Source organism: Phocoena sinus, chromosome 2 (assembly GCF_008692025.1).
Source record: "Phocoena sinus isolate mPhoSin1 chromosome 2, mPhoSin1.pri, whole genome shotgun sequence".
In the NCBI taxonomy this organism is placed as follows: domain Eukaryota; kingdom Metazoa; phylum Chordata; class Mammalia; order Artiodactyla; family Phocoenidae; genus Phocoena; species Phocoena sinus.
The window spans coordinates 36,492,708-36,514,137 of NC_045764.1; the positions used below are offsets into that span (position 1 = coordinate 36,492,708).

At 44.5% G+C, this 21,430-nt stretch overlaps 1 protein-coding gene across 3 annotated transcripts in view; it reads right to left on the minus strand.

Annotated features, from left to right (window-relative positions):
* The window catches only part of PDE8A (phosphodiesterase 8A), a 189,427-nt gene that overhangs the window by 85,221 nt on the left and 82,776 nt on the right, over nt 1–21,430 (minus strand). Inside the window, exon 1 of one of the 3 annotated variants that reach the window (XM_032618182.1) lies at nt 17,043–17,985. The exons of the other annotated variants lie outside the window; for them this stretch is intronic. Coding sequence (XP_032474073.1) covers nt 17,043–17,267 — 225 coding nt within the window. The 5' untranslated portion in view covers nt 17,268–17,985. Of the gene's footprint in view, nt 1–17,042; nt 17,986–21,430 lie in introns of those variants that run through there. 3 annotated transcript variants of the gene reach the window in all.

The window sequence follows — 21,430 nt, forward strand, 5'->3', positions numbered from 1 at the left end:
TTCAGAGTAGTTTTAGGTTTACAACAAAATTAAGAGGGAGGTACAAAGATTTCCATTATACCCCCTGCCCCCACACAGGCACAGCCTCTGCCATCATTAACATCACTCACCAGAACAATACATTTTTTAACCAAGGATGAACCTACACTGATGCATCATAATCACCCCAAATCCATACTCTACCTTAGGGTTCACTCTTGGTGTTGTACATTCTATGGGTTTGGACAAATATACAGTGATGTGTATCCATTATAATATCCTATAGAGTATTTCCACTGCCCTAAAAATCCTCTGTACTCTACCTGTTCATCTCTCCCCACCCCCTACCACTGGCAACCATTTATCTTCTTATTGTCTCCATAGTTTTTTGCCTTTTCTAGACTACCATATAGTTGGAATCATACAAGTATGTAGCCTTTTCATATTGGCTTCTTTCACTTAGTAATACGGATTTAAGGTTCCTCCATGTCTTTTTTGTGGCTTGATAGCTCATTTCTTTTTAGTACTGAATAATATTCCACTGTCTGGATGTACCAAAATTTATCCATTCACCTACTGGAGGACATCTTGGTTGCTTCTAAGTTTTGACACTTATGAATAAAGCTGCTATAAACATCCTTATGCAGGTGTTTGTATAGATATGTTTTCAACTCCTTTGGGTAAATACCAAGGAGAGCAATTGCTAGATCGTATGATAAGAGTATGTTTAGTATTGTAAGAAACTGCCAATCTGTCTTCCAAAGTGGCTATGCCATTTTGCATTCCCCCTAGCACTGTTTGCACCCTCCAACCCCATTGCTCCACATCCTGGTCAGTATTTGGTGTTGTCAGTGTTCCAGATTTTGGCCATTTAAATAGGTGTAGAGTAGTATCTTACTGTTGTTTTAATCTGCATTTCCCTGAGGACACATGATGTTGGGCATCTTTTCATATGCTTATTTTCCATCTGCATATCTTCTTCGGAGGTGGCTGTTAAGGTCTTTGGCCCATTTTTTAACCAGATTGTTCATTTTCTAATTGTTGCATTTTTAAGAGTTCTTTATACATTTTGGACACCAGTCCTTTATCAGACATATCTTTTGCATATATTTTTCCCAGTCTGTGGCTTGTCTTCTAATTCTTTTGATATTGTCTTTCACAGAGCAGAAGTTTTTAATTTTAATGAAGTCCAGTGTATCAATTATTTCTTTCATGGATTACATCTTTGGTGTTGTATCTAAAAAAGCATCACTATAACCAAGGTCATCTAGGTCTTCTTCTATGTTATCTTCTAGGAGTTTTACAGTTTTACATTTTACTTTTAGGCCTATGATCCACCTTGAGTTAATTTTTGTAAAGGGTGTGACATCTGTATGTAAATTCATTATTTTGGATATGGCTGTCCAGTTGTTCCAGCACCATTTGTTGAAGTGACTATCTTTGTTCCATTGTATTGCCTTTGCTCTTTGTCAAAGATCAGTTGGCTATATTTATGTGTGCCTATTTCTGGGCTTCCAACTTTGTTCTTTAATATTATATAGCTATTCCGGGTCTTTTGCCTCTCCATGTAAATGCTTTAATCAGTTTGTCAATATCCATAAAGTAACTTGCTGAGATTTTGACTGGGATTGCATTGAATCTATAGATCAAGTTGGGAAGAACTGACATCTTGACAGTATTGAGCCTCCCTACCCACAAACATGGAATATCTCTCCATTTACTTGGTTCATCTTTGATTTTCTTCAGAATTTTTTAGTTTTCCTCATATAGATCTCGTACATATTTTGTTAGATTTATACCTAAGTTTTTTTTTTTGTTTTTTGGGTGCTAATGTAAATGGTATTGTGTTTTTTTTTTTTTTTTTTTTTTTTTTTTTTATGCGTTACGCAGGCCTCTCACTGCTGTGGCCTCTCCCGCTGCGGAGGACAGGCTCCGGACGCGCAGGCTCAGCGGCCATGGCTCACGGGCCCAGCCGCTCCGCGGCATGCAGGATCCTCCCAGACCGGGGCACGAACCCGCGTCCCCTGCATCGGCAGGCGGACCCTCAACCACTGCGCCACCAGGGAAGCCCCTGGTATTGTGTTTTTATTTTCAAATTCTGCTTGCTCATTGTTAGTATATAGGAAAGCAATTGACTTCTGTATATTAGTCGTGTATCCTGCAACCTTGCTATAATCACTTACTAGTTTCCGGAGTTCTTCTGTCTGTTGTTTTGGATTTTCTATACAATCATGTCATCTGTGAACAATGACAGTTTTATGTCTTCCTTCCCAAGCTGTATACCTTTTATATCCTTTTCTTGACTTTTTGCATTAGCAAGGACTTTCAGTATGATGTTAAAAAGAAGTGGTGAAAGGGGAAATCACTACCCTGTACCTGATCTTAACAGGAAAGCTTCAAGTTTCTCACCATTTAAGTATGATATGAGCTGTAGGTTTTTTGCAGGTATTCTTTATCAGGTTGAGGGAGTTCCCCTCTACTCCCAGTTCGCTGAGCGACTTTTATCATGAATGGGTTTTGGATTCTGTCAAACGTTTTCTCTACTGATATGATCATGTGATTTTTCTTTTTTAGTCAGTTGATGTTGTGGATTAATTTTCTGATGTAGGAGCAGTCTTGTTTACCTGGGTCTGTTTATATCTTTTTTATTTGATTTGCTAATACTTTGTTGAAAAATTTTGCATCTATGTTCAGGAGAGATGTTGGTCTACAGTTTTTCTTTTCTTGTAACGTCTTTGTCTGGTTTTGGCATGAGGGAAATGCTGGCTTCATAGAATGAGTTAGAAAGTACTCCCTCTCCTTCTATCTTCTGAAAGAGATTGGAGAGAACTGGTATAATTTCTTCCTTAAATGTTTGGTAGAAATGATCATATGGTTTTTATTCCTCAGTTTGTTGATGTGGTGTAACACTGATTGATTTGCGAATACTGAAGAATCTTTGCATCCCTGGGATAAATCCCACTTGATCATGGTGTATGATCCTTTTAAAGTATTGTTGGATTCAGACTGCTAGTATTTTGTTGAGGATTTCTGCGTCTATGTTCATCAGTGATATTGGCCTATAATTTTCTTTTTTGTGGTATCTTTGTTTTTGTTATCAGGGTGATGGTGGCCTCACAGATGTGTTTGGGAGTATTCCTTCCTCTGCAATTTCTTGGAATAGTTTCAGAAGGAGAGGTGTTAACTCTTCTCTAAATGTTGATAGAATTCGCCTGTGAAGCCATTTGGTCCTGGACTTTTGTTTGTTGAGAGGTTTTGGTTTTTGTTTTTCTTTGGCTGTGCTGCTACACAGCTTGCGGGATATTAGTTCCCCGACCAGGGACTGAATCTGGGCCCTCGACAGTGAAACCGCAGTCTTAACCATTGGACCACCAGGGAATTCCCTTGTTGGGAGTATTTTAATCACAGTTTCAATGTCAGTACTTGTGATTGGTCAGTTCATATTTTCTATTTCTTCCTGGTTCAGTCTTGGAAGGTTGTACCTTTCTAAGAATTTGCCCATTTCTTCCAGGTTGTCCATTTTATTGGCATATAGTTGCTTGTAGTAGTCTCTAACGATCCTTTGTATTTCTGTGGTGTCCATTGTAACTTCTCCTTTTTCATTTCTTATCTTATTGCTTTGAGCCCTCTCCTTTTTTTTCTTGATGAGTCTGGCTAAAGGTTTATCAATTTTTTTTATCTTTTCAAAGAACCAGCTTTTAGTTCATTAATCTTTTCTATTGTTTTCTTCGTTTCTGTTTCATTTATTTCTGCTCTGATCTTTATATCTTTCCTTCTACTAGCTTTGGGTTTTGTTTCTTCTTCTCTCTCTAGCTGCTTTAGGTGTAAGGTTAGTTTGTTTATGTGTGATTTTTCTTGTTTCCTGAGATAAGATTGTACAGTATTGCTATAAACTTCCCTGCTAGTACTGCTTTTGCTGCAACCCATCGGTTTTTGGATCATCGTGCTTATGTTTTCATTTGTCTCTAGGTATTTTTTGATTTCCTCTTTGATTTCTTCAGTGATCCACTGGTTGTTTAGTAGCATACTGTTTAGCCTCCATGTATTTGTGGTTTTTACAGCTTTTTTCTTATAGTTGATTTCTAATCTCAAAGTGCTGTGGTCAGAAAAGATGGTTGATATGATTTCAATTTTCTTAAGTTTCCTGAGGCTCGCTTTGTGGCCCAACACGCGATCAATCCTGGAGAAGGTTCCATGTGCACTGGAGAAAAATGTGCATTCTGCTGCTTTTGGATGCAATGCTCTATAAATATCAATTAAGTCCATCTGGTCTAATGTGTAATTTAAGGCCTGTGTTTACTTATTTATTTTCTGTCTGGATGATCTGTCCATTGATGAAAGTAGGGTGTTAAAGTACCCCACTATTATTGCGTTACTGTTGATTTCTCCTTTTATGACTGTTAATATTTGCCTTATATAGTGAGGTGCTCCTATGCTGGGTGCATATATATTTATAATTGTTTTATCTTCTTCTTGAATTGATCCCTTGATCATTATGTAGTGTCCTTCTTTGGAAGAATCAATATTGTCAAAATGACTATACCACCCAAGGCAATCTACAGATTCAGTGCAATCCCTATCAAATTACCAATGGCATTTTTCACAGGACTAGAACAAAAAAATCTTAAAATCTGTATGGAAACACAAATGATCCTGAATAGCCAAAGCAATCTTCAGAAAGAAAAACAGAGTTGGAGGAATCAGGCACCCGGACTTCAGACTATACTACAAAGCTACAGTCATCAAAATGGTATGGTACTGGCACAAAAACAGAAATACAGATCAGTGGAACAGGATAGAAAGCCCAGAAATAAACCCCCCCACACCTACGGTCAATTAATCTACAACAAGGGAGGCAAGACTATACAATGAAGAAAAGACAGTCTCTTCAATAAATGGTGCTGGGAACACTGGACAGCTACACTTAAAAATAAATGAAATTAGAACATTCTTTAACACCATACACAAGAGTAAACTCAAAATGGATTAAAGACCTAAATTTAAGACCAGATACTATAAAACTCTTAGAGGAAAACATAGGCAGAACACTCTTTGACAAAAATCGCAGCAATATCTTTTTCAATCCGTCTCCTAGAGTAATGGAAATAAAAACAAAATAAACAAATGGAACCTAATTAAACTCAAAGGTTTTTGCACAGCTAAGGAAACCATAAACAAAATGAAAAGACAATCCACAGAATGGGAGAAAATATTTGCAAACAATGTAACCTAGAAGGGATTAGTCTCCAAAATTTACAAACAGCTCATGCCATTTAATATCAAAAAAAACAACCCAATCAAAAGATGGGCAGAAGACCTGAATAGACATTTCTCTAAAGAACACATACAGATGGCCAAGAGGCACAAGAAAAGATGCTCAACATCGCTAATTATTAGAGAAATGCAAATCAAAACTACAATGAGAGAGCACCTCACACCAGTCAGAATGGCCATCATCAAAAAATCTACAAACAGGGCTTCCCTGGTGACGCAGTGGTTGAGAGTCTGCCTGCCGATGCAGGGGACATGGGTTCGTGCCCCGGTCTGGGAAGATCCCACATGCCGCGGAGCAGCTAGGCCCGTGAGCCACGGCTGCTGAGCCTGCGTGTCCGGAGCCTGTGCTCCACAACGGGAGAGGCCACAACAGTTGAGAGGCCCGCATACTGCAAAAGGGAAAAAAAATCTACAAACAAGAAATGCTGGCGAGGGTGTGGAGAAAAGGGAACTCTCCTACACTGTTGGTGGGAATGTAAACTGGTATACCCACTATGGAGAACAGTTATCGAGGTACCTTAAAAAACTAAAAACAGAGCTACCATATGATCCCACAATCCCAATCCTAGGCATATATGCGGAGGAAACCATGGTTTGAAAGGATACATGCACCCCAATGTTCACTGCAGTGCTGTCTACAACAGCCAAGACATGGAAGCAACCTAAATGTCCATTGACAGATGAATGGATAAGAAGATGTGGTACATGGACTTCTCTGGTGGCGCAGTGGTTAAGAATCCACCTGCCAATGCAGGGGACACAGGTTTGAGCACTGGTCCAGGAAGATCCCACATGCCGTGGAGCAACTAAGCCCGTGCGCCACAACTACGGAGCCTGCGCTCTAGAGCCCGTAAGCCACAACTACTGAGCCTGTGTGCCACAACTACTGAAGCCCAAGCGCCTAGAGCCCCTGCTCCAAAACAAGAGAAGCCACTGCAAGGAGAAGCCCGCGCACCACAACGAAGAGTAGCCCCCTCTTGCTGTAACTAGAGAAAGCCCGCACGCAGCAACAAAGACCCAATGCAGGGCTTCCCTGGTGGCGCAGTGATTGAGAGTCCACCTGCCAATGCAGGGGACACGGGTTTGTGCCCCGGTCCCGGAAGATCCCACATGCCGTGGAGCGGCTGGGCCCGTGAGCCATGGCTGCTGAGCCTGCACGTCCGGAGCCTGTGCTCCGCAACGGGAGAGGCCACAACAGTGAGAGGCCCGCGTACCGCAAAAAAAAAAAAAAAAGACCCAGTGCAGCCAAAAATAAATTAATTTAAAAAAAAAAAAAGAAGATGTGGTACATATATACAATGGACTATTACTCGGCCATTGGAAAGAATGAAATAATGGGACTCCCCTGGTGGCGCAGTGTATAAGACTCCATGCTCCCAATGCAGGGGGCCCAGGTTCGATCCTCCCTGGTGAGGGAACTAGATCCCATGTGCATGACACATCTAAGAGTTCGCATGTCACAACTAAGGAGCCCGCATGCTGCAACTAAGGAGGTGGCGAGCCGCAACTAAGGAGCCCACCTGCCACAACTGAGGAGCTACATGCTGCAACTAAGTAGCTGGTGAGCTGCGACTAAAGAGCCCACGAGCCGCAACTAAGGAGCCCAGCAGCCGCAACTAAGACCCAGTGCAGCCAAATAAATAAAAGAATGAAATAACGCCATTTGCAGCAACATGGACGGACCTGGAAATTATCATACTAAGTGAAGTAAGTCAGACAAAGACAAATGTCATATGATATTGCTTATGTGCAGGATCTATTTAAAAAACGAAACAAATGAGCTTATTTACAAAACACAGACTCACAGACTTAGAGAACAAACTTATGGTTACCAGGAGGGAAGGGTGGAGAGAAGGGATAGACTGGGAGTTTGGGACTGACATGTACACCCTGCTATATTTAATATAGATAACCAACAAGGACCTATGGTATAGCACAGGGAACTGTGCTCAATATACTGAAATAACCTAAATTGGAAAAGAAGTTGAAAAAGAATAGATACATGTATATGTATAACTGAATCACTTTGCTGTATACCTGAAACTAACACAACATTATTAATCAACTATTCTCCAATAGAAAATACAAATTAAAAAAAATGTTTGGTAGAATTCACCAATGAAACCATACAGGACTGGTGCTCTCTGCTGTGGAAGGTTATTAACTACTGACTCAATTTCTTCAATAGATATAGGTCTATTCAGATCTATTCCTTCTCACGTGAGTTTTGGCAGATAGTGTCTTTGAAGGAATTTGTCCATTTCATCTATGTAATCAAATGTGTGGGCATAGAGCTGGTTCACAGTATTCTTTTACTAACCTTTCAGTTTCCGTGGGCTCTGCAGTGAAGTCTACTCCTTCATTTCTGATATTAATCATTTGTGTCTTCTCTCTTTTTTAGTTAGCCTTCTATAGAGGCTTATAGATTTTATTGATCTTTTCAAAGAACCAGCTTTTGGTTTCAAGGATTTTCTCTACTGATTTCCTGTTTTCAATTTCATTGATTTCTGCTCTAATTCTTATTATTTCTTTTCTTCTGCTTACTTTGGATTTAATTTGCTCTTCCTTTTCCCTAAGTTTTCTAAAGTGAAAACTTAGATTACTGATTTTAGATCTTTCCTCTTTTCCAATATATGTATTCAATGCCACAAATTTTTCTCTAAGCACTGCTTTTGCTGCATCCCACAAATCTTGATAAATTGTATCATTTTCATTTAGTTCAAAATATTTTAAAATTTCTCTTGAGATTTCTTGTTTGACCCATGTGTTATTTAGAAGTGTACTGTTTAATCTCCACATATTATGGGATTTTCCAGTTACCTTTATGTTATTGATTTCCAGTTTAATTCCATTGTGGTCTGAGGACACTGTATGACTTCTATGCTTTTCAATTTGTTAAGGTGTTGTGGCCCAGAATGTGGTCTATCTTAGAGAGGGTTCCATATGAGCTTAAGAAAAATGTACATTCTGCTGTTGCTGGATAAAGTAGTCAATAGATGTCAATTTCATCCAGTTAACTGATGGTACTGTTGAGTTCAACTATGTCGTTCCATAGTTTTGCCTGCTGGATTTGTCCATTTCTGAAATGGGGTGCTGAAGTTTCCTACTGTGATAGAAGAATCCACTATCTCTCCTTGCAGTTCTATTGATTTTTGCCTGATGCAGTTTGATGCTCTGTTGTTGGGTGCATATACATCAAGAATTGTTGTGACTTCTTAGGGAGTTGACCTCTTTGTCATATGTAGTACCCTTCTTTATCCCTGATAACTTTCCTTACCTTGATGTCCGCCCTGTCTGAAATTAATGTAGCTAGTCTGCTTGCTTTTGATTAGTGTTAGCGTGGTACATCTTTCTCTATCCACTTTACTTTTAATGTATATGCGCTTTTATAAAGTGGATTTCTTGTAGATAACATGTTTTTCTGCTATTTACTGTGGGAATCTGGTCAAGCTCCTGCAGGTAAATTTCACAATGTTGTGGGGGCCGCCATGCCATGGTTCGCCTGGAGATTTTAACTCTGAGTTACCTGCACTGAGCTGCCAGCAATTCACTAGTCACAGTTCAGGTTTTCCTACCTGGCACTGTTTGGTGTGGAGGTTTCTCTGCATGAGTCTCTGGTAAGCAGTGACTCCCTGTATTTGCCTAGCTATCCAATCTCGGGGGCAACAGTTTACCCTGTGTCTTCCCCTCTATTATGGATTTAAGAACAGTTGTTAACTTTTCAGTCTGTTCAGCTTTAATTGTTGTTAGGACAGAGTGTTGACTTCCAAGCTCCTTATGTACAGAACTGGAAACCAGAAGTCTAATACATTTTGACCAAAATTATGTGCAGGAAGTCTCAATTTACAATCCGAATATACTTGTTAGATCATAGTAGTCATAACTGTATAAGAGTGCTGGAAAGCAGGGAGTGTCAAAGGGAATGTCATCTCTGAAACTGGTGCAGAGAGGGCATCCCAGCACCATCCTCCCTGAGACCGCTCTCTGCTTCCTTTGACAGGTTATGGGGGGGAGGGGAAGGGGGGCAGGCAAATTGACCTTATTAGCGCATTCAGAGCAACCACTTGTTAGTAACTATTGGTGATTAAAAAGTGTTATTTTAAGCATTTTACATTCTAATATGCTAGACTGTTATTCATGTACAGTGGTTTAGTAAGTTACAGTTATGCTTTAGGAAATAAGTTCAGGGTTTTGAGTTGACTTATAATGAATTGTAATTTTTCCCATTCAAAACAGTTAAGAAATGACTCCTAGTTGAAATTTTCACTTAGAGTATGTGATGCTCAGGAACCAATTACTATGGTTAAGCCAAAACTGCCTATGCATACCCTATGTCCCAGAAGTGAGAATTTTGGGTCTATTCACATAGATCTTTAAGGGGACATGAGCAAAGATGCCTGTCCAGGGTTATGCGTAGTGGCAGGGAATTGCAAGCAATATGGGTATGTCTAACTGGGGGACAGTAATATAGTAGATCTTTTCTTTCTTTTTTTTTTTTGGCCACACCGTGTAGCATGCAGGATCTTAACTCTCCGGCCAGGGATTGAACCCGTGCCCCCTACGGTGGAAGCTCAGAGTCCTAACCACTGGACCACCAGGGAATTCCAATATGGTAGATCTTAAAAGCATATGCTAAGTGAAAAATTTAAGAAAACAGAATGGGATCTGTAATACAATACCACTTACATAAATTAAAATACATAAGCACATTAACAGTACATACTTTATAAGAACACATAAAAACAAAATGACATACATTAAACACATTAGAATGGTGGGCACAGAGGGAGTGGAGAACCAGATATAAATAAACCAAACAACAAAAAAAGAGAGGAACCTTGGGAAGTAGGCAAGGATTTTTAAACACAAAAAGCAATAACCATAAAGGAAAAGATTGATAAGCTAGATTTTTAAATTAAGAATTTTGTTCATCGAAAGACCCCAGTCAGGGACTAAAAAGGTAAGTCACAGAATGGGAGAACGTATTTGCAAAACATATAACCGACAGAGGACTCATACCCATAATATATAATGAATGCCTGAAGATCAGTGAGACAAAACTAGACAACCCAACTGGAGAGAGCCTTGCACAGGCAGATGATGTTAATATGCTAAGAACTAAGAAGGATAATTCAATCTTCTGCGTCAGAATTTCAATCAGGAAAAGAAAGTGAGCTCATCAACAATTTTTAAGTCTTAACAATTTTACAAAAATGCACGTAAGCAGGAAATTTGAACAGCTATTTTAAACTTTATATAAAGTTTAAAGTTATATATAAAACATATAAACAAATGTCATTGGCTAAAGTCTCTTCTATTTTAAGATAGTTCTTGACAGAATGGAAAAAAAAGCATATGCATCTACAATTTGTGTATCTACCAGGGGAAATGAGTTATTTATGCAATTACTACACAGTAGAAAGCTTTGTTTCCATAGAGATTATGACACAACTGATTTAGGCCTTAAATTAGAATATTCTGATTTGAATTGAGAAATGATCCTTTTGTCTAAATGAATAGTGTATTCAGGGCGAATAAAAGCTCCACACATCTGCTGATATCATTTCCTCTTCACTTCAGTAATAATTAATAATGAGAATACATCCACACAAGTCCTAAAAAGGAATTCATACCCCTAAAGTTTCACAAGTGCCTGAAAACGTATAGGGAATGACATTCTTACAGGATGTACAAAAATACATAAAGAACTAACACAAAACATTTCAAAATATCTTTCTGCTCATTTCATATCTATTACACTTAAACAGTCTCTTGTACTAATGGTGTGAACAGCAAGACAAAAAAGTCAGCTCTATCTTCCTTCTGTCATCACTACCTGAATTTAATAGATAAACTGTATACTGTCGGTGTTGGGAGGGGGTGAGGAATGCATTTAATACAAAGCAGAAAAACATCAGAATGTTACGTTTCAAAAGGAGGGAAATATATGACCCATAAATAGAGTACATGTAAAATCCTTCAGGGGCTCCACATTGCCCTACATAAAGCCTGGACGCTCTGATATAGCATTCAAGGCTCCTGTAGTGCTTGAAGCCTAAGCTTCAGCTGCCCCAACCACTTAGAACTCCTTGAAAGCCCATGTCGCTTGCTGTGGCCATGTCACTCATTCAGTGTGGCACACTCCTGCTTTCTTCCTCTTCTCCTCTAATTCCTCCTCATCTTTCTAAACCCAATCATGGGGAAACCCTACCTATGCCTCCGGTCCCAACCCTTATATGGATGAGCTGCCACACCTATGTGTTTCCAAGGCATCCTGGGTTTATCTTCATCACAGTGGGATTATATGCACTTGTCTCCCCACCTACCAGACTGACTTCTGAGTTCTATTCACTTTCATAAAACTGGAACCTAGGAAAGTACAGTGCTCAGTAACTGCTGAATGAATTACTGAATTCTGAATTCAATTACTAAATAACTATAATCCCCAACATTTCCCCATGTTTTCATAATAAATGTTCCTAAAGGAAATACCTAAGGAAAAAAAGAAAAGAATAACTCCCAGCTGTTAGAGTAAAATCAAGATTGACTAGGTTTCCTGATAGGCTTATATTATATCATTCTGTTCTCTTTCCAATTTCACTGTGAGATCTTTCCAGCTGAATGGCTATTCTACCTCTCTCTCAAAGGTCTCCAAAGAAATGATCCAATCTTTAATTTTGTTACAGTTGAGTGTCTTCTCAATTAGCCAAATACTCAAGAAAAGTTCTGCTTGATTAGATTCTTGTCTTGTTGCTACTCTGGGTATTTTGGCTCCCCAGGTCAACTGCTATTGTTAACATTTTGTTTAGATATCATAGAAAGTGCCTGACCTCCTTTTGAAAAATTGTTTGCCATTAAATTATAACATATAATAAGTGAAAAACAGCACTGGTTTTGAGCACACGTAATTGAATCTCAAAAGAAAGCATGATATACAAAAAACTGGAAGTAAGCCTTCTCTAGTTCATTCAAAGGCACAATTCTCATATAAAAATGTTAGGATGTGGGCTTCCCTGGTGGCGCAGTGGTTAAGAGTCTGCCTGCCGATGCAGGGGACACGGGTTCGTGCCCCGGCCCGGGAGGATCCCACATGCCGTGGAGCGGCTGGGCCCGTGAGCCATGGCCGCTGAGCCTGCGCGTCCGGAGCCTGTGCTCCGCAACGGGAGACGCCACAACAGTGAGAGGCCAGCGTACGGCAAAAAAAAAAAAAAAAAAATGTTAGGATGTGACCATGTGATTTTGTAGAAAAATTTCTAAGACCAATAACAAATAACAGCAAAACTATTTTGGAGATTAATAATAAATTTTGAATGTATATCTATATATACTCAAAATATCTTTATGTATCAAGCTAAATGAAAATTTAATTTTATCATGCTGACTTAAAATTTTTCCAGTAAAAAGAGCTATTAGAGGGCTTCTCTGGTGGTACAGTGGTTAAGAATCTGCCTGCCAATGGAGGAGTCACAGGTTCGAGCCCTGGTCCAGGAAGAAACCACATGCTGCGGAGCAACTAAGCCCATGCGCCACAACTACTGAGCCTGCATTCTAGAGCCCATGAGCCACAACTACTGAGCCCACGTGCCACAACTATTGAAGCCCACACACCTAGAGCCTATGCTCTGCAACAAGAGAGGCCACCACAATGAGAAGCCTGTGCACCGCAAGGAAGAGTAGCCCCAGCTCACTGCAACTAGAGGAAAGCCACGTGCAGCAACGAAGACCCAAAGCAGCCAAAATAATTAATTATTTTTAAAAGAGTTACTAGAAAAAGTATTAGATAACGTAACAAACATACATGGCAGTGATAAGGAATAAATCTAAAACATGAAGCTATATTCATTAATTACCCTCAGAAATGAAATTAGGGCAGATGACTTTTGTAAGTAGCTAGTTTCACCTATTATATGTTACTTTTTCCTAAATAGTTTTCAGTAAACAGGTAGCTGAGGACTTGAGGAAACATACAGATTCCTAGCACTAGTAGGTGACTGAAAGAGAGTATCAGGAAGCCTTATAGGTTCCTGGAATATTCTACTTCTTGGTCTGGATGCTGGTTACATGTACAAGAATTCATCGAGTTGTACACTGATGAGTTATGCATTAACTGCATTAACTTTCAAAAAGAGTTTAGGTACTTTAAAAAGAAAACGATCAGTCCAGTAGCTTAATGGCACTTCAGTTTTCATCTGAAGAAGATTCTCTCTCCACCAGCAGGGCCAGTTGCGGGGCAGCACGCCTTTGGGGGAGCAGGTGCTGCTTCTCTCCCCCTCACTTCCTCCCCTACCTGCCAGCTGCTGTTTCTGAGGCAGCGAGCATAAGAAAGGACCAGGGAGAAGGTCTCATGCGACTGGTTCTATTAGACAATTTCTCACTCTAGGAGCCTGATGGATTTTTAAAGCTTTTCCTCTTATGGAGGGAGCATTTTTGTCGTTTCTCTGGAGTGTCCTGTTGTGTCGCTCCCACTGCAGTGCCTCTTCTGTTAGGGAACCATATTAGTGGAGTATGTGATTCGACTTCCTGATGACCAAGCTGATGACCTCCAATTTCCATTTATATTTACTGATATGACAGAGAGTGGCCTTAGTTCTATCAATTATTTTTGTTATCCTTTGTAGAGACTGTTCATTTTCCTTTGTGTGTATATTTTGATATTTCAGATGGTTTATTTTCTAATCTATTGGTTACTTTTATTAATATCTGAAAGCCTTTATTTCTTTAGACAGTATCTATTTAATCCCCCATGAGAAATGATAAAATTAAGATATTTTCTTCTCTTGCGCCATCCCTCCACTGTCCTATTTTAGTCCATCATACTACATCCTGTTTAACTTTGTACTCTTAAATATACCTAAACCTCCAGTAGTTTGTCTGTTAGCTTTAAACGATACCCTTTGAACCCTACCTATTAAAGATGAGGAAAGAATATTCTAAATTTACTACCATCTTCTTTCCTCTTCTCCTCTCAAATTCGGTTAGATAATTTCATATTGTCAGGTCATATAACCGTCACATTCTGTTCTATTGCACTAATCTCCAAATTTGTTTTAATCTACAGGTAAACAGACTTGATCAATGCTTTTAACGGTTCTTTTGCTGGAGTTTTTCCAGTTACCGCTTGGTGGACTGAAGTTTGTCTTTCACTAGATTCCTCAAGAAGAGTTCATGGGGATATTCTTTCTCAAGTTCTTATATTTAAAAACTTGGGTTTTTTTGTTGTTTGGTTTTTTTTTGCGGTACGCGGGTCTCTCACTGTTGTGGCCTCTCCCATTGCGGAGCACAGACTCTGGATGCACAGGATCAGCGGCCATGGCTCACGGGCCCAGCTGCTCCCTGGCATGTGGGATCCTCCCAGACCAGGGCATGAACCCGTGTCCTCTGCATCGGCAGACGGACTCTCAACCACTGCGCCATCAGGGAAGCCCAAAACTTGTTTTTTAAAAAAATACAATTTCAATGAATATAAAATCCTTGGGTCAATCGTACTCTTCTTAAGGATTTTGTCAGTCTTCTCCCATGTTGATTGATGATAAGGAACAGCCAAATTTTCCCCTTTTATAAGTTAGTTGATCTTTTGGCCTGGCCGTCCAAATAATTCTTTACATTTTAAGTCTAATAACTTTACTGGGATACACTGCAATGCCGACGGCTCTATGTTAATTTTTCCTGGGTATACAGTGCATCCTTTCAAACTGTAGATTCAAGTTCTCCTTTCTGGAAACCTTTAAATTTTCATTTTGTCTATTATTTGTTTCCTTCGTCAGGGAATTTTTGTACTTTTCATTCATATGTCTAAACTATTTCTGTTTTCACTTTGCTCACTCCTTTTCCGTTTTCTATACACTATCTTGGTTAACATTTTTTTTTTTTTGCGGTACGCGGGCCTCTTACTATTGTGGCCTCTCCCGTTGCGGAGCACAGGCTCAGCAGACATGGCTCACGGGCCCAGCCGCTCCGCGGCATGTGGGATCTTCCCAGACCGGGGCACGAGCCCGTGTCCCCTGCATTGGCAGGCAGACTCTCAACCACTGCGCCACCAGGTAAGCCCTGTCTTGGTTAACTTTTAACTTGCCTTCATTTCTTTGATGGGTTTTATTTTTCCCTTCACTTTCTTTCTTGAACTTAGGTTTTTTTGCCTACTGACTTGCCATTTCTTCCCTGAGCTCCTGTACTTCCGATTTGTGCTCCAGCTCTTTACAGCAGTAAATTGACATTTTTAATTTGTGAAATATTTCATCATAATTTTCACTTGTTCTGTGCCAGTGTTTCTCTAGTGAGTGCTGGTCATCAACATCTTTCTGTTTTTTCCTGTTTCTTCATCTTCTTTTAAGTAATTATGTTTGACTAGATCCTGAACCGGTCCATTTTTGATTACTCATTTTTGAAGGTTTATTCTAGACCAGTTATTTGAAGAAGACTCACTTGGGAGAAGAGCCAGAGCCATGTTCAGGGGAACGGGAGTGTTCTTTCTTTTTCTGGCGGGATGGTATACGTGGACACACAGAGTGGGGGAAGGTATTCCTGAGCTTCTCTCTCTCTCCAAAGAGACAAGCAGCTGTGAGGGCTGTTCACAGCACAGAGTCCTCTCCTTCCTGTTGCCACAGCTCAGCCTGCCCCCCACAAACGTTACTTGAGATAAGTCCTCCTTCAGTCCATGCTCCTCTGCATCTTGGTATCAAACTGGATCCGGTGAAGCTTCTGCCACCAGCCTGTGCACCCATTTCCACCATTTCAAACCAAACATTTTGGTTTTGAACCCCAGGGTGCATCCCTCACCTTAGAAAGTACTATTTGCTACTTGAGTTTTCTTTTCCTAAGTTCTGCAGCTGCAAGTGTCTTCTGTCTACTTCCTCTCATACTCCTGGCCCAATCTTTCAAAAACCCTTTCCACTTATTTTCTGGTTTGGAATTTCAGACATCTCCTAATTTCTTCACAGACAGAGTTTTCATTTCTGGATTTTTCTTCCCCCTCCTAGTTGCTTGGGGTAATTTTCCAGGGGAGGAAGAAGAAAGGCTTACTTCACAAACTGTCCCAGTAAGAATGCTTAATAAAAAATTAACTTTGTTCTGCTGAATGCTTCAAAAATCGCGTTTCTGATACTATTTTCTAACTACATATACTTCAAGTACCACATGCATGCTAATAAAAATGGACCTCAAATACATGTGCAATGAAGCAAAGCTGATGTTCCAGATTACATTTTAATAGTCCCAAAGAAATGGAAAACTGCAACTGCATGCTTGTGCAAAGCTGACAGAGGGAAAACGCAACACGGTGGTAGGGTCCAGTACCCCGGCTTCACAGTGCTAGCCGACCTTCACTTTCCACCACGAGAACCAAAGGAACAAAGTTCACACTGACTTAACGTTCAGGGTCGCGCCAGAATATCCTGGGGCAGGGCGGGGCGTGGGGGGGGTTCCTCTGTACCCGCTGTTTGGGAGGTAATGGATGCAACCGCCTGGGTCAAGTTCACAGAGGTCCCTCCTGCTCGACACGTCGGGTCGGATGTGTCCCACGAACCGAAGCCGAGGCTCGGAAAGCGTCCTAAGCACAACTCTACTAGGCACGGTGCCCAGGACTAGGGTTGGTCCGCCTCCAGTCGCTGCTCTGGCAAGACGGTCCGCTGGCGTCCGTCAAAGTCATCCAAAGCCGGGCGACAGGGCACCGCGGCCCGGGAGGGAGCCCCATCAGTCCCTGTGGGAAAGCTGCCGCAACTCAGGGCCCGAATTTCACCACACACCGCAGCCTCGGAGCTCCCAACCCCCCCCCCCACCCCGGCACCCCTTACCGTGTTGACGATGCTGCTGCCGCTGCCGCTGCCGCCACTTGGCTCGGACTCCACGAGGCTGGAGCCGCAGGACCGGGCCGAGGCGGCCGTCGTCTGGACGGGTGGGAGGCGCGGCCCGCCGGGCTGCAACGGCGGCGCCGCGGGGACCGGCGCGTCCTCGGCCTCGTTGCCGCCGTGGTAAACCACCCGGCTCTCGGAAGCGTGGATGCTCTGGGCACAGCCCATGCTGGCGGTGGCGTCGCCGACACGCTGGCGAGTAGCCGCGAAACGGTCAGTAAACGGCCGGCCCGGCGCCTCGCGGCTGCCGCGAGCGCCGTGTCATCACCGCCTGGGCAGGCGGCGGCGAGCGCCGGTCTCGCGCCAGGAAGTGCGGCCGCCCCTTTTATCGCGGTGCGGGAGCAGCAGCTGCGGCGGTGGGGAGGGGGCGGTGGGGCGGGCAGCACACCGCGGCCGCCCCTCCGAACATGCCCTTCCTGAAGCGGGAGCCGCTGGCCTCCTCCCTCACATCGCCGCGCTCGCCTCTGCCGCGCCGCGCTTCCGGGGAATTTAAGGGGAGGAGATCTGAGCTCTCCCGACCCGAGAGCTGGCGAGTCCCCCGAAGGAGGTGAGCTCCCTGCTGCGCCCGCTCACGGCCCGGTCCCGCTCCGCGGCGCTTTAGCAGCCAACTCTCGAGGCTCTGGCACCCGCGCCACTCCGCCTGCCGCCCCGCGAATAAATGCTCCTGATCCCAGGGCTGGTGGCGAAGAAAGCTAGCCTAGATCTCTCGCCGTTAAGGAGTAGGGGCCGGAGGAAGCCGGTCGGGGCGGCAAGGCAGCGTCCGCCCGGGTAGGGAAGGAGAGACCTCGGCTCCAGTCGGATCTGAAGCCGTGCCGTCGAGAAGCGCTGAAGCGGCGACGCTCACCCGGGAGCTGCAGGCGCAGCGGCTCCGGCTCCGTTTGCCAGGCCGGGTCATCCCGGCAGCACGCCGCGCCCAGCCCCCAGCTGTGACCTCCAGCGGGTGCTGGCGTCAATGCAAAGCAGCTGGGGCGCCCGCCGCCTCCTCCCGGGCCCCTCCCGCCACTGAGCAGGCGCGGCCACGACGGAAGGGGCGCGCTACTCGGCTGCGGGGAGAAAGACTTGCCCAAGGCCACACACAGCCACCCCGGGCCGGTGGGCTCTGGGTGGGCTCTGATCTCGGCCCTGCGGCCACCAAAATCCAGACCAATGGGTTCGAAAACCGGCTCCGGCTCCATAACTTAGCAGCTGCATGACTAATAGATAAGTAGAGATAACGGTCACTATCTCGGAGCCATTAAAAGAGGCCGGTGGAAGGACCTCTGTTTCGGGTGGTCCCAGGCAGGTGGGGTCCGGGCGTCATTGTCGGGGGCCGCAGTCCTTGTGCGTTCTCTCTGGCGCTAAGACCTTGAGCACCATGCCCGCCTACACAGGCGACCGGGAGGCTGGGAGGCTGGGATGCTAAGAAGCTACGTTTAGGGGCAAGCTGGGGACGCCGTCCTACTCTCCTCTTAACCAAAGGACGGGGCGCCCAAGGCCCCAAAGGCTCCTTGCTTGCGGGAACAGAACCAGGCGTCCGCCGTGCCGGGCGAGGCATGTGATGACGCGAGACTCGTTGGCAGAACTACACCCCACACATATCGCCAGCGGCTCGCTGTGTGACTTTGAGCGAATCACATAGCCTCTCTGTGCCTGGGTCTCCTCCCACGATCAGCTAGAGGGTGGCACTCCTGGGCGTCCATCAAGGACCCCGGAGCAGCCCACCTCGGACCCACCCTTTCTCCCGCCCTCCCTGAGGCTCCCGGTCAACCGAGACCCCGGCGCGACGGGTCCCTTTCCTCTCCCGCCGTCCACACCTTTCCTAGCACGGCCCTGGCACGACCCTGAGGTGCCAGGGCTCCCGCCTCCAGCCCGGATACTGTAAAGACCCGGACGCGTGCTCCGGGCTGGAGTCCCTGCTGCAGCGCTGAGACTGCCAGACGGGCTCAGGAGGCGGGTTCCCTGCGGCGGCTCGGGCTTCAAGACAAGCCTGAGATCCACAGCCCTGGCGCCCCTCGAGCCGGGATATTCCGGGCCGGAGGTGTGCACCGGGCAGTTTCCCCGAGGGCGGCAGAGCTCAAAGGCCGGGTAACCCGAGGGCAGTTTTGTGCTATTGGCACTCTTTACTAGCCGAGCGGGCCCAAACCACTGGCACCTGACTTACACTATCAAGTTTAGGCACATTTAGCAATAATCTTATGTGTGCCTCCTTGCCTTATAAAAGTACCAGCGGCTCAAAGAAGCTGTCTTGAAAGACACAGAAAAAGAATTTTACCATCAATTGTAGTGTTTTCTGCCTCTGTTTTGCTGGGTTTTGAACGTAATTTTTCCAGGCAGAATTTGCAATCTTCTAAATAAAGACTAATTGGTGAAGAAAACGCTTTGAACCGTGAGAGTGCTTGAAAGTCTATCTCACGCCCTCTGTCCTCCCCTCCCCGCCTCACTGAGAAGCCAGGCCTTGATGACTCCCTGCACTGACCTTGCCTCCTCCAGGGGCTTCAGGCTGCCCTTTGGGCTCCCCTTCGCAGGCAGGACCTCGGTGTCCTGGGCTCACCTTGGAAATCCTTGAGCCCTGCTCTAATTCGGGGTGGGGACCCTTATCCCCAGCACCGCCTCGCTGGCCTCCTGCGCTGCCCTTTGCTGTCCTGAGCTGGACTCTTGCCCTCTCTGTTGCCAGAGACCTGTTGGATAGCAGCATTAACTGATTTCCAGCTCTGCAATCGGGAGACTCTAGACTTAGAAAGCGAAGGCTAAGAACAAAGCAGGAGCAGACAGCAACGGTAGGAGTCCTCTGCCCACTTCTGGGGTCACAAGGAACAACCACCCCACTCACTTTCATCCATACTCTGGAACTCAGCCTGGGACACTCCAGGAAGTCACAGTCTCTCCCCGCCACCCCCCATCTCAGCTTCAACTGCCTAACATCAGTTCCACCCCACCCCTCCTTCCCTGGCCATAATCTGCACCTCGAGGTCCCTGAACACTTCTCTACCCAGTTTCCCCAGACCTCAGTGACAGGGGACACAAAAGGGGTCACAATGACAGAACCCAAACCTCACTGGCATGGGCCACCCACTGGCTCACCCAGGACTCCTGAACCCCTATGAAGAATCCCAGCCCGTGGGGTATGTAGGGGGCTCACGAACAATCCCACTCCTGCTGCAGGAGAGGCACCCCCAGCCATGTGGGTACCCGGAAGTTCCATGGCACGCAGGAGAACATACTGCTCCACCACCCCCAATCCATTCCCCCAAGCAGAGGTGCTTGACGCCCATCAGGCTCAGAATTGTAGTTGAAGGTCAACTTCAGTTTGGTTTTTTTCTTAAGATTTTTTTTTCTTAATGTGGACCATTTTTAAAGTCTTTATTGAATTTGTTACAATATTGCTTCTGTTTTGTGTTTTGGCTCCTTGGCCCGAGGCCAGTGGGATCCCAGCTCCCCAGCCAGGGACCCAACCGGCACCCCACCCCACCCCACCCCCATAGCCCTGCACTGGAAGGCAAAGTCTCAACCACTGGATCGCCAGGGAAGTCCCCTCCAGCAGTTCTTATGAGGTCAGTGGGGCCGGGAAAGAAGTCACCCCAGGGACAGAGGCCAGCCTGGGCCCCCACCCACCCACTACCACAGGCCATTCCCAGGAGACTCCTCAGTCCTCATGGCCGCTTCACCAGTTCATGAGAGACATGAAGATGCAGGGTCCCACACAGCTTTATTCTATCTAAAACCAAAACCGACTCCGATTCCACACCTCTTACACCTAAGCTGACCCTTTTTACAACCAATGCCCCCTCCTGGCTTTATTTCCTCCTCCACCTAGCAGTCAGCCTTCAAAGACTGCTACTGGCACTCAGTTTTCTACTCCTCTCCTTGCCTTCCCCATTGAACTGGACTTGAAGCAGCCACAAGTGGGAGAGATCCTGCACCCTGAGGTGTGAACCCCAACCCTGCCATACATCCTCTCTCCAAGCTGCTTTCCTCTACTATAAATCTAGGATTAAGGCTATCTACCTCTCAGGGATTAAATGGGCTAACTGACATCAGGTGCCTAGAATAATTACTGAGCTCCTGCATCTTAGCTCGCCACCTTCTCCTGGGTCCTTTCCACACCACCTTCCTCCAGGCCTCCCCACAGACTGCCAGCAACTGCTTGAGGAAATGAAATGACCCCGAGGTTCAATACCCCTACAAATCTGTGGCATCAGACTTCACCAGGTTCCTTTCTCTAGCTTTCAAAATTTTGTACAATGTAATTTTTTTATGTCTTTTTTGGAGTAAAATTGCTTTACAATGTTGGTTAGTTTTTGCTGTATAACAAAGTGAATCAGCTATATGTATACATATATCCCCACATCCCC